The 13,262-nt window shown below is 33.1% G+C and overlaps 3 protein-coding genes across 4 annotated transcripts; 1 reads left to right on the top strand and 2 right to left on the bottom strand.

Annotated features, from left to right (window-relative positions):
• Positions 1 to 2,000: 2,000 nt before the first annotated feature.
• Positions 2,001 to 5,929, bottom strand: LOC137835428 (prohibitin-1, mitochondrial). 2 transcript variants are annotated; one of them, XM_068643938.2, is made up of 6 exons: positions 5,752 to 5,929; positions 5,308 to 5,492; positions 4,962 to 5,078; positions 3,171 to 3,341; positions 2,668 to 2,880; positions 2,001 to 2,315 (listed from the first exon to the last, which is right to left on the bottom strand). In XM_068643938.2, the coding sequence occupies exons 2-6, from the start codon at positions 5,482 to 5,484 to the stop codon at positions 2,124 to 2,126; spliced, it is 870 nt and encodes a 289-aa protein (XP_068500039.1). In that variant the 5' UTR covers positions 5,485 to 5,492; positions 5,752 to 5,929; the 3' UTR covers positions 2,001 to 2,123. The 2 variants fall into 2 exon arrangements, with proteins under 2 accessions (XP_068500039.1, XP_068500040.1); XM_068643939.1 differs by having other exon boundaries at positions 5,308 to 5,488; positions 5,752 to 5,879.
• A 798-nt stretch (positions 5,930 to 6,727) lies between these two features.
• On the bottom strand, positions 6,728 to 7,814 carry FLA13 (FASCICLIN-like arabinogalactan protein 13 precursor). The gene has a single exon (XM_068643941.2). The coding sequence runs from the start codon at positions 7,631 to 7,633 to the stop codon at positions 6,896 to 6,898; it is 738 nt and encodes a 245-aa protein (XP_068500042.2). The 5' UTR covers positions 7,634 to 7,814; the 3' UTR covers positions 6,728 to 6,895.
• Positions 7,815 to 9,862: 2,048 nt separating this feature from the next.
• Positions 9,863 to 12,089, top strand: LOC150027574 (proteophosphoglycan-like protein). Its single transcript, XM_090302031.1, has 2 exons — positions 9,863 to 10,725; positions 11,695 to 12,089. Coding segments are annotated over exons 1-2 (585 nt in total). The 5' UTR covers positions 9,863 to 10,141; the 3' UTR covers positions 11,696 to 12,089.
• The last annotated feature ends 1,173 nt before the right edge of the window (positions 12,090 to 13,262 follow it).

Below are 13,262 nucleotides of genomic sequence, written 5' to 3'. Positions count from 1 at the left end.
CGAACCTCGAACACGTCCAACAATACATAAATATATCTCAATAAAAAAAATTTGACATAGTTTAGGTTGAATATATGAATATAAATTTTATTATTTAATTAATGAATTTATGTCAATAAAAAGAAATTTCACATAGTTATGGTTGAATAAATCAATATAAATTTGAGTATTTCTTTTATTTCTCACATTTACACTTGTTTTTATGTCATCATATAAATTACTCAAGTTCCATTTGAAAAAAAATCTTTTTTAGATGACCCTTTAAATCCATTTCAAAAATTTGTCAAAAGTTATTCCAAACTTAAAAAATTTCATTTTATAATATCCAACTTATCTAGAAAAAATAAATTATATTATCATAATACATTATTCAACAGATTTTTTTTAATGTATTGCCTGTAATTTTATGAACAACTTTTAACATGACTTTTAAATGATGCAGGAAAAAACATAAAGCACGTGATAAATAATGTGATATTTTGTTAATCACGTCATAAAAACTAAAAAAAATGTTTAACAAGAGAAACTATAATGATAAAATCTGATATTTGAAGATTAGTAAAAATAAATTTGAGGGACTAAAATAATGAAACAGTATATTATAAGGATTTCAAAATATTTAAGCTATTTTTAAATGTTTAGTGTGAAGCATGTTTAGACAATTTTCTCCTTAGAGAAATTTTTTGAAATAAAGAATGAGATTATTTTTTTCCGCGTTTTATATTCCATTTCAATATTATGTATAATAAATATTTTGGTCTGAAAACATTACATATCTAGAATGGTATATAAAATTATGGATGAATTGATTTAATTACAAATAATGTAAAAGGTTTTCTTCGCTTGCAAATTCTTAATATTTTACAGGGATTCAAAATCAGTGAGAAAAAAATTATAGATTTTTTTTTTCTTTTAATATTTAAAATTAAACATGATATATTTACTTTTACTGGTTTAATAACTCATATCTAGTACGGATAAGTTTATTAACTACAAAGTTTTATCTGATATAATTTTTATTATCATTATTATTTTTAATTGACAAAACCTAGTTAGAAAATATTGTATAAAAAATTAGAAAAAATCATACGCACATATAAATAAGTATATATATATATATATTATGATTTTTCTTCTTCTAAGATATTATTTTTACCATCACATTTTTATTTTAAAAATAATTTCCTTACATTACTTGGTAGTATTTCTTTTAGGTGATCAAATGACCATTGAAAATCTTGACTCTGAAGACATTAATAATTGAATAGTTGGATTAGAGTTTGATCTTATTGATTTATGTATATTTATTTTAACTTGTGAAATTAAATTTATTTTAGGAAGATTAACTTGTTTGGTAAATAATCGGTAATCATTTAGTCTTGTTGGGGTTCTATATTAACTAATGGGTTAACGAACCATTCCAACTCTCTTTAGTTAAAAAAATTTAAGAAAATTAAAACTTAAAAACTTAATTATAAGTTTAAAATTTAAGTCATTATTGAATTTAAATTGACCCTATCTAAATTTATTTAGGTAACACGCTAAACTCAATTGTCTGGTTGGGGTTCCATGTTAACTGAAGGGTTAACGAACCATTTTAACTTGCTTTAGTTAAAAAATAAAATCTAAGAAAATTAAAACTTAAAAACTTAAATTATAAGTTTAAAATTGAAGTCATATTATTGAATTTAAATTGGCCCAATAAGAAATTTATTCATGCAACACGCTAAAACACAATAAGAAATACTTAATTCAAGTAAGTCACAATTTCTTTTTTTAATATAATATGTTTTGGAGGCTTTTTTTGACAAATTTCCTATTCATTGACAAATTTTAGATTAATTTATTGTAAAATTCTTAAATATCTCGAGTAGTAGGAGAAAAGTTTTACTCTTAAGAAAATTTAGATATTTTAAAATCCAGAGAATTTATTGACTTACAAAACTAGAGATAAAGTAAGAAATTTAAAAACTTCCTAAAAAATTAATAAGATAATAAAATAGTAAAAATTAAATTAAATACAAATTTAAAGTCATAAACCAATCATATCTATTATATCTTGCCAGATAAAAGTCATTAATGACATTTATTAGGAAAAACACAGAAAGAAACATTTATCCGACTCACTTTTTGCTTGGCTCCAAATCCATCTTCTGAAGATTCAACAACAGATCTTCTGAATTCAAGTAAGCTTTGTTTGCCGAGTTTGATATGGTATGGGCAATCTCTCTAGCTGCTTCTATCTTCCTCAGTGTGATAAATGCTGGATTCTTCTGAATAGCCTGTCCAATCAGTTGGGCGCTTTGTGCTTCACCCTGTTTTCATTAAAGGTTCGTAACAAAGGTCAGGGAGAACTGAATACTTACGAAGCAAAAGTGGTCCAAAACGGCAAACTGTCAATAGAAAACAATGTAAACTAAATTTTAAGTCTCACTTCAACTTGACAGGCAGATTTACTAACAGATCATTTTTAATCAGAATAATGGCAGTATAGTTTACCAACAAAAATAACACATTTTCCATAATATACAATCGGTCAATTGTTTCCTTGTGCATTTTTCTCCTTGGGAATATTACCTTGTATTAGAAATATAAAAAATTACAGCAACTCCTTCTAAGCATCAAAACAATAATTGTATCATCTAAGCATTAATAACTTGTCATCACCTGAGCTCTAATTACAGCACTTTTCTTGTCTTGCTCCGCTTTTTCCACGACAAATTTAGCCCTCTCAGCTTCTTGTGCAGCCACCTGCTTAGCTTCAATTGCGGCAGTAAACTCCTTGCCAAAAGTCAAACTAGTAATTGACACATCATCAAGGACAATATGAAAGTTAGCTGCCCTCTCAGTCAGAATCTTCCGAATCTCCCGGCTAACGGCCTACAAAGATTGAGATCAGTTTAAATATTAAAGTTTAAACACTCTCTTTGTGCTAGAACTAAATATTTCAACTCTAATGAGAAAACATTCTGTGAAAAATAAAGAAATTATGAAATGCGAACGAACCATCCTAAGATTTGGTTTAAAAAAATACATATTCTGCTATTGAGTAATGATAAACTGATTTCAGCCTAATATATTTCAACAGACTAATCGTTAACAGCAACTAGAAATCTCTTTTAAATATATATTAGAGCTTTCATGTATCATATGGACAAGGTTTGCCTTACCTCTCGCTGAGTAATTAGCTGGCTGGCATTGTACTGGGCAACCACGGCTTTCAAAGTTTCGTGTATGATTGAAGGCAAAACCCTTTCATTATAATTCTCTCCAAGGGTCCGATAAACTGTAGGTAATTGATTAGGCAAAGGGCGAGTAAGAACTCGAAGTCCAATTTTCACCTGTATAACATGAATGTGCAATACAAGAAGAAAAGGTCAATATTGTACATTTAAATATTTTAAAACATAAAGTGTTTGAAATTGGTTTCTGGAAAATCAAACATACTGGATTACCTAGAGAGTGTTAATTGAAACATCCAACATCTTATCATTTACAGAGGAGCTAAAAAGGGCATGAAATAGACCAGGACAGTAGGAAAAAGGAAATTATGCAAAGAGAGTAGAGTATGGGAGATTGAAATATGGGATATGAAACTTTTGCATAAGATATTTAGACTTCAAATCCAATAATCAAATGTATAACATTTTCAAAATTAAAAAATAAATTACTTTAAAACACCAATGGGAGATTGTGAAAATCTGTTTGCATAATTGAAGATTAGGGGCCCCTGTCAGGTTCTAAAGTTAAGCTGACATGAAAATGAGATAGATGTTTATCATTAGTGTCTCACTTTACACAGATGACACTCATTTGTGATAACCAAGTTGTCCTTTATATTGCCTCAAATCCAGCATTCTATGACAGAATCAATCATATTGAGATTGATTGTCTTGTCACTTAATCCAAAAAAAGATTTTATTTGGAAACATTACTACTCAATTTGTTGATTACAATAATCAATTGGTAGATGTCTTTACCAAATCATTGTAGGTCCTAGAATTGATTATATATCTAACAAGCTTCGTGCATATGACTTATATTTTCCAGATTGAGAGTGTTAGATGTATTTTATATATGAGCTTGAGCCCATCTCTATGTAATGATAAGGCACACTATGTATGTGTGTGTTTGTGTTTCTGTGCTGAGCAACACATGCAGTGATTCCATCACAGATGACTCTACCATTTTTCTCTACAAGTCCCAATGCTAGCCACTAGTTTAGAATGTATTCAACTAGATAAAAGAAACAATATACCAACAGATCCATATTATTATTAAATCTTATAATTTGAACTTAGCAAGGTAACTAACTTAATGCACCAAAAAAGAATCTTGCAAACAGCATCCATGCAAAACCTTAAACATTGCTTCCCCAGTCAATTGAAGTAGAGATAGGAGTCCAAATTAAAAATAGCATGTCTAGAAAAGTAAAATAAACTAATGAATGTACATTTTACAAACTGATGATAGTTGTTTCATGATTGTGGCAATCATGTCAGTGGTCAAACATAATGGAATAAATCTCAGGTGAGAATGTTATGATAGTTGTTTCATGATTGTGGCAATCATGTCAGTGGTCAAACATAATGGAATAAATCTCAGGTGAGAATGTTATGATAGTTGTTTCATGATTGTGGCAATCATGTCAGTGGTCAAACATAATGGAATAAATCTCAGGTGAGAATGTTACTTGGTTAACTACAGTATGCTCCAGTTACAAAAATGTATTTAACAGGACATGATAACGTCCATACATGCAAACCTCCATCAAAATAGGAATGAAGGGTCAAAATTCCAACTGCAAATCAATAGGAAAGTAGAATGAATTTCAATTACATGAATACAATCCGAACTAGATCAGATTTGTTTTTGTAGGAAGGGGACATGATAGTTGCAAGCATTTGATACAAAAACCACATCTCTGCACCAACACACAAATATTAGCAAAACGTATTTACCATCTGTAGATCACGACTCCCAGATGTACTCTCAACTAGATGAGGCCGAGCACGGACATCATAGATGACTGGCCTCTCAAACCAGGGAATTACAAAATGAGTCCCTTCGGGATAAACCTGCATATTAAACAACAGACCAATTTCATGACCAACACCAGAACTAAACCTAAACATTGCCAACACTTAAAATGAGAAGGTAAATTGCTCTTTTGAATAACATCATCCACAACAGAAGGAGTGCAAAAGTCATATCCAGGCAATAAACTAACTATCATGAAAATAATACAGTAAATAGCAAACTATTACAATTTTCAATTCATTTCATATAATATGGCGAAACACTAACCTCGTCTTTGATACCAACTAGCCGGTTGAAAACAATAGCTCGGTGCCCTCCTTCAACATTGTAGAGACTATTAGCAGCCGCATACACACCAATTCCACCGATAATCCCAAGCTTCAGCAGCGCAGAGGCCGCACCACCACTTGGAACATTTGGAATTTTCATGTTCTTCATATTCATCTTTCTATCTAATTCAACAGAAATGCAAAATAACAAAAATGTCATGAACAATCACGGATATCAGAGGAAAGAAAAGAGAGCCAAACGATCAAAGATCAACAAGCTTAAAAACAAGAAATGAAAGGGAAATTAGAAAACATTAATCAAATGATATGAAAATTCTCAAGAATGGGGAGAAAATAGAATTGAAAAATCAAGCTGACCGAAAAGGAACTCGAGCTAGGTTGTGCAACAAGATTATCCCAGGGAAATGGGAAAACGATATACCTTGGAATTCCAATGCCGCTGAGAGTGAAGGGTTTGAGGTAGTTGGGGGGTTTATGCAGCGCCTATGTAGGGTTTAAACTTTTCCAACAAGAAAAGAAGACCGGAGTTCTGTGACGACGCAAATGAGTGATGAAACTAATTGGGTTGGGCTTTTTGGACTGTAAATCGCCATAAGCCCAATGAACAAAAACAATATATTTGCAACTTATATATCCCTGTACTACGTTGATGTGCAAAGCAAGGGGCTTCTTCTAATACATTTCATATTACTTTTCATGTGAAAAAATTATTTTCACATCAATTTAATTATAAATTTATTTTTTATTATATTTTTCTTATTAAAACTGTTACATCAAAAAGTTGTATATAACTAATTGTATCATTTTCATTACTAAAACCATTGGGAATTTAAAATTATTCAAAAATAATGATTAAAATTAATGTACAAATTATAAGAAAATGTGTTGGCAAGACACAATCTTATAATTTTTAATAAAAAAATATATTAACTTTTTTTTATTAAAACACATTCCTTGGAATAGTCTTGAAAGGATATATACATTATAATTAATTGTAAAAAGTAAAAACGTTACAAAACAACAAAATTCACTTACTTTTTTGTTTTTGTTTTTCCTGGTTAGCATTTTATACTATACAACTAGTCTATTTATACATACATGGTCCGGGACATTCTTCTTGTGGCAAAAACTAATTTAGAATGTGTTATTTCCTTTAAAATCTATTGGTGATATACATACACATTGAGAGAATAAGAGGGAAGTAATTAAAAATAATAATAATTAAAATATATGTTTATTTGGCTTAATGAAGTGTAATTCAAGGCACCTCTTCTTTAAAATAATAATTTTTTAAGGTGTTAATATATTAATTACAACTATTTATTTAACCTATACCATAATTATTACTTATAATGGTTAGAATTTAGTTAAGAAAATATTATTTCAAACAGAAGAAATGTAAAATAAACATTAAATATATGTAGGAAAGAAAGAAGCATTAAATACAAAGAATGAGGGTGAAACTCAATCAATCCCAACACAGTTTCTTTTGCCCATAGAAGAGAAAAGAGAGATTCAGAAAGAAAAGACGAGAAAAACACGACACATGCAGAGCTAAAGTTTTCTCAAGAGAGAGCTCCCATGCAGATCAACCCAACTCCAAGGATAACTCCAAACCCCATATTCCTCTCAGCCGCACCATTATCCTTCTGCCCCTCACCGGAGGGAGAAGGAGCGCCACCGGCCTTTCCAACGGTGGTAGTTTCAGGGCTGCTTTTGGGAGATTTCGGAGACGGAGCCGCGGGGGACTTCTCTCCGAAGAGCTCCTCTGGCAACAACACCTTGTCCACCTGGTAAACCGCCAGCGGGAACTGCTGCCTGAGGGCGTTGTTGACCTGGGTTTCCACCACCCCGGAGGAGACGTTGACCTGGTTCCCTTGGCCGGTGAAGTTGAGCCCCCATGAGCCATCACTGCCAGAGGCTTGCGTTCTGACAGGGTTGCTGACGGTCAAGAGATCAGCGAGAGAGTAGTACTTGGGAGTGACATGATAGAGGATGAGCTGCACTTTCTGCTCATCACTGAGATGGTTGAGAGCCCCAGATTTGAGGTTCTGGAAAGCATTGTCAGTGGGCGCGAAAAGGGTGAACCCTTGGGAGTTTGACTTGAGTTGACTCTGGATTTGGATTAGTTGTTGAGAGTCATTCAAGAGACGGATAAGGGTTGTGTATTGGCCACCTTTTTGGAGGATGGCAACAAGGTCCACGGCTCCGGAGGAAGGCGCAGGGGCTTGGGCTTGGGCCTGGGCCTGAAGAATTAAGCAGAAAGAACAGAAGAGAATGAGAATGAGAGAGGTGAAGGCCATGTTGAGCAAAAGTGTGAAGCGATAGAAAGTGAGAAGAGAAGAGAAAGTGTGTGGGGGTGTGTGGAGAATGGAGGGGTTTTTATTTGGTTTTGGTGTTGGTGTTTGGTTGTTGAGACTTTGTTGGCATGAGCTGGCTCGTGGCTTGCAAATAGCGATAAGAAATGGCTTAGTTGACAAATGAGAACCAGAAAATGCACATAAAGTTAAAGGGAGGATATGAAGAGGACACCTTGTGAAGAATAGTCTCTTGTGGTTAGGAAAGAGAAACAATGTTGAAGAATGAAAAAGAAACTGATTCAACCGGTGATTAAACTTTCAGCCAGAGATGAAGTCAAACCTAATCTTTCCAATTACAAAACTTAATGCAGTAATTCAGAAGCTACTTAGATCTGATTTCTTGGATCACACATGCACTGTTGTTTATTCAATTTCCAAAATTCACTACTTCTTTTTAGATTCCACAACTTGTGAGAATACAGAATTTTTCATGTCATTTTTTAGTATTTTATTTGATACATCATTAGTGTAGAGATTGTTATATTATTAATTCTTCAAAAAATATTATGGATATAAATTTTAAAATTATCATTGTAAAGTGATAAAATATTTAGACTGGGGAGACACTATTTTAATTTTTTAAGTAGGGACATGCAGAGACAGAGACAAGCAGAGAAGAGAAGAATGGTCTATTTGTTATGAAAATGAAGAATATATATATGAAGAATGAAAAAAATTTACGATAATAAATGAAATTTAACGTGGCTGCAATCTTAGGAATAAGTGGGCAAGCATAAAGTAGCTTAAATGAATTGCAATTTGCAATGAGAGATGAAGTCAAACCTAATACAGTCCCAAAAGGTTTGTACAAGGTAAAAACTTAATTTCAATATCTAATACCATAAACCCTTAAAAAAACTAAATCCTACAAGTGTTGTCCTATTTTTTGTTACTTTATTTTTCCACCCACCTTTGTTTTGGAGTGCAGTTTATTCATACACTCATTTGGTGGATGTAGCAGTGAAGAAAAGAAGGTAGAAAACATAAGTTATAAGAAAACTAGGAAAGAGAAGTTAATTCCTGTATATGGTTTAAATTTCAACAGAATTGTTGATTGTGTAAAAATAATTGATGATCAAATGATTATGAGCGTAATGGCCGTTGAAGAATATACATCGTATGGATGGATGTACAGGTGGAAGTTTGGACAAGCAACAGTTGTAAAATGGTGTTTGGCAGGCTGGCATATATGTAGACAGAACATGTGGGACAACATTAAGCACTTAATAATAAATTTGAAGACATTATTATGGATCATTCAGTGAGTATCATTATCAGAAATACAGTGATACAAAAGTCTGATCAAGTTATGCAGTCATTTCAGCTAATTTAACACGCCCGTGTCCATCACTCAATGTTGTTTTCTTGTATCTCATAGTCAATATTCTACATCAATTCACATTTAGGTACCCCACAACAGTTCATTCAAATAGTGAATGTTGTCCCAAATGTTGTATATTCTTATTGTTGATGAAAAGGTATAAACTCAATAGGAGGTCTTTGTACTGTTTTCTTTCTTATTAAGAATTGAGATAAGAGTACAGATATTAGGAATTGAGATAAGTGTTACATTAAGAATTGATACAAGAATTTGGATATTTTGAGAACCTGCACGAGATTATAATAAAAAAATAATATTTTACTGAAATGAGCAAATTTGTGCGGTTGTGTAGTATTTGTCTTCTATTACAAACTTCATAAGCATCATGGTTATATAAATATGGTGCTAAATGTACTTTTATATCACAGTATAGCTGGCTGTGGACCACGTTGGGAATTTTTTTAGCAGCTTTTGCTATTAAATATGCTGATCTTTGGGTCTTGTAACATGGACTTTGCTTAGCTTGAAGAAGAATTTTGAAAAAATATTGCCAGAATCTGATTGCGGCTCCACTGCCTAATGTCAGTTCCATTAACTAACTTATGTTCTCCTACTCACTACACTTCTCATTTTGGTCAATTGATCAAACTTGAAAGATGATTTTTTTTTTTCAGTTTCTTCCTTTATTTTTTTACCACCTTCATTTATTTTCTGTATTTTTAAATTGATAAATATGTTAATTCAATTATTGTATAGTTGAAGTGACAAATTTTGACGAGCGAAAGTTAAGAGAGAACTAAATGTGAAATTATATCTATCATTGGGAGAAGCAAGACAAGAATTGCAAATGAATTAACAAAGTTTATTATCATGAGAAGCTGAAAGAAGTTTGGTGAAATCACAGATTGTTTGGTGTACAATAAAACGTCACAAAAACCGAAAACCATTTCGGGCAGGGCAGACGTGGTGTTGGGCTTATATTGGGCCAAATGGTTGATTAGTGGAAAAGAGAGAAAGCCCAAATGTTTAAGGAAAGGTGAATCGACATCCCGAGAACATGCATTTCATTTTCGTCTCTTGCATCTCGCGGAAGCCATTTTCGATCTGTTGTGCTCTGTGGAAGGCGGTGGATGGCAAAAAACAACAAGTATGCCTCTATTAACTTCAACCACATCTACGAGAAAACCACAACCACCAACCCTCATAATCGGAACCCTTCTCATTCCGCTTCCCCTTCCTCCTCCTCATACTCCGCCGCCTCTTATTCCTCCGTCTCCGCCCCCAACAAAGCCCATGGCCGCATCCTTGTCTTGACGCGTCACGCCCCCAAACCCGTCACGCCTCCCACCCCGCAACCTCAGCATCAACCACCACCTAATCCGATCCACCAAACCCAGGACCGGTCGGAACCGCCACCAGACGCGATCTCGCTCCGCCCGCTCGGTCGAACTGGTACCGCTTCCCCGCTCTCGTCTCTCCCTGTTATCAACCACGATAACAAAGACTTGCCCTCTCCGCAACCCAAGACCAACAAGTTTGTGCCGCCGCACCTCCGGCCCGGGTTCGTGCCCAGGGAGGAGACACCACCTGGGCCGGGCTCGCTTCGACCCAACGGGCGGCCCAAGTCTGGGGGTGGTGGGCAAGAGAGATTGAGAAGGGGTGGGCCGGATGCGGGGATCATGGGTCACGGGAGTCGGCCCAGTTCCAGTGGATGGTATGTTAATGTTGTTGCTTGTTTGTTTTTTTTTATTCATTTATTCATCAATCCTTTTATGTTGATGGTTGTCGTATTGTGGTGGTAGGCATCACCAACACCATTGACAATATGCGTGGACTGTTATGATTGGATTATTACTTTTGTGATTATGTTTCCTGGATTAGAATTTTGCTTGGCATTTCCAGAGTTTGGATGTGTTATATGTTTGGAGAAGGTGTTTAGGAGAAAAATTAAATTAGTTTCTCCTTAATTAAAGTTTGTGTGTGTGAACCTGTAAGAGTCATTTCTTACTAGTTTTGCATAATCTGATTTTTAACTCTTGCAAACTAATTTTAATTTATAAAAAAGAAATCTCATTTTTCTTCTTCTGAATGCATACAAAAAGTTTCTTAAGAACAAATCTTTAATAAAGTTTTATATCTTAAAGATGAACACTGTAATAAAACTATTTTAGGTCTGTTTTGATTAAATTTTGAATTGGTATGTTGAGGTTAAAATGAATTAAGCAATTAGTTTTCCAGAAGTTCTATAATCTAATAAGTTGTATTGTGTGTTTGAGGTGATGAGAGTAAAAAAAAAAGGTTTCAGAAGAAGAACCAAAGTCTCTTTTCACTGGTTGTATTATTAGAACTGCTTGTTATTTTTTACTGTTCTTCATCAATACTTTGAGTTCAGCATATTTTTTAAGGAACAACTAATAGATGATGATGACTCTTGTATTACTGTATTGGTATACTGATCATGGTGCATATATACTTTGAAGAAATGAATTAGGTAGGTAGATTATCTTCTCAATGTACATTCATAATATGTTATATTCAACTCTCATTTAATATTTTTATCCATAATATGTAAAAGGGCAGCCTAATTGTGGACATTGGGAGTCAATAAGATATGTGCATGGAATGAGATATTCAATGATTACTTAGTCTGTGCCTGGCTTTGACAAAAATGTGTTTTATGCAGAATGGTTATGAAGTTGAATTCTTTTCGGAGGACAAAGGCGAACACATTTTGCTACAGAGACGGGTTCTCTATACCAATTCAGTGAACTTTGTCTCTCTGGAACTGACATCAATTTTCACAAGGCATCTCAAATCACCAAAGACGAAAACTGATCAGGTGGCAGATTTTCAACACATAACGTCCCAACTTATAGCCAAATTTGTTGTGCTTGTAGAAGGCTTTCATACCCAAGTTCTTCTGTTGGTGTTTGGCCCTCTTTAACACGTCACAATAGAGTGTAGATTTTATACACATATTTCCAATTCCTAGCTAAACTATTTTTTTTACTGTTTTGAAAGACATGCCTTCTGTACTTTGAGCATATGTTTTAGAGGAGGTCCCATCGTTTTCTATTACTTGTTTCAGCTTGAATGTTATTTCAGCCAAGGTCCCTTCATTCATTAGTTAGACACTGCCTTGTTTTTCAGTTCCTATAAATGTTTTACACATTAAATTTTCCACAAAGTTTATTGAATATAGTGAAAACTGGAAAACTGTACCTAAACCATAAGTGATCACCAATAATAGATTAAACAGTGACTGCTACTGCAGCATTTTAAGTCTATCATTATTTTTTATGATGCTGATTGTTTCCTCGGTATGTCATTGAGTTTTTTATATTGTAAAATGGTGTGGTCATTGTCAGAAGTCATTGCCATTTTTATTAGCCGTCCAATTGTCTGCCATTGTCGTCAACATTGTTAATCTTTGTCAACCAAAGTGTTGTTTGAGTCTCTGAAGACTTTTTTGTTTTTTTTCATTCAAACAAAATCCTTACGTCACTCACTACTTGAGTGATGATTATCCAACTATAAATACAGAATAACATACTTTACACGCTACTTTTGGTATATAATCTTTATTATTATTGAATGAAGTAGTTTTGATTTATTCTTGAAGTAGGTTTAGCTTGTTTGATTCTCATGCACCAACACATTGGTAATAGTGGTGTGATAGACATAGACAGTTTAAAATTAATTTTTTCACCTTATCCCCATGCATGCACCTTATCCCCTCCCCCTTGGTAATCATGATCAGACCATGTCATATTATAAAAAAAATTCTCCATTATTTTATAATTTTAAATGTAACTACGATATAAGATACTTGGATTTAAAATCAATAATCAATTTATGGAAGGTCGTTTTATGTCATCAACATTATTGTCTAAACCTTCAAATCTTCTTCGTAAGTACTCTAAAATTTAGCATAGTTGCCTTTTCATTATTTGATTTTAGAAGCTCCAATTAATATAGAATAGTTCTCAAATAATTAACTTTCAACTGCAATTCATTAACAATAGATTGTCATTAAATTGATAGTTTTGGATAACTTAATTCCTCTTCGGGATATGTTTGGAAAAAAAATTAAAACTTATATTATTTTAATAATCAATTAGATTTAATTGTATATTTTATCACTACATTTTCAAACTTTTGTATATTTGTGAATTTATTGTATTTTTAATTTTAGAGCATTTTATATCTCTACTAGAGTTTTCTCAAATTTTAAATGGTGTAATGGCGTAA

The sequence above is a fragment of the Phaseolus vulgaris genome, chromosome 5, assembly GCF_051622355.1.
Source record: "Phaseolus vulgaris cultivar YP4 chromosome 5, ASM5162235v1, whole genome shotgun sequence".
Taxonomy (NCBI): Eukaryota; Viridiplantae; Streptophyta; class Magnoliopsida; order Fabales; family Fabaceae; genus Phaseolus; species Phaseolus vulgaris.
Note: the sequence above shows the minus strand (reverse complement) of the source record. Positions and strands in the feature narration are given on the sequence as shown.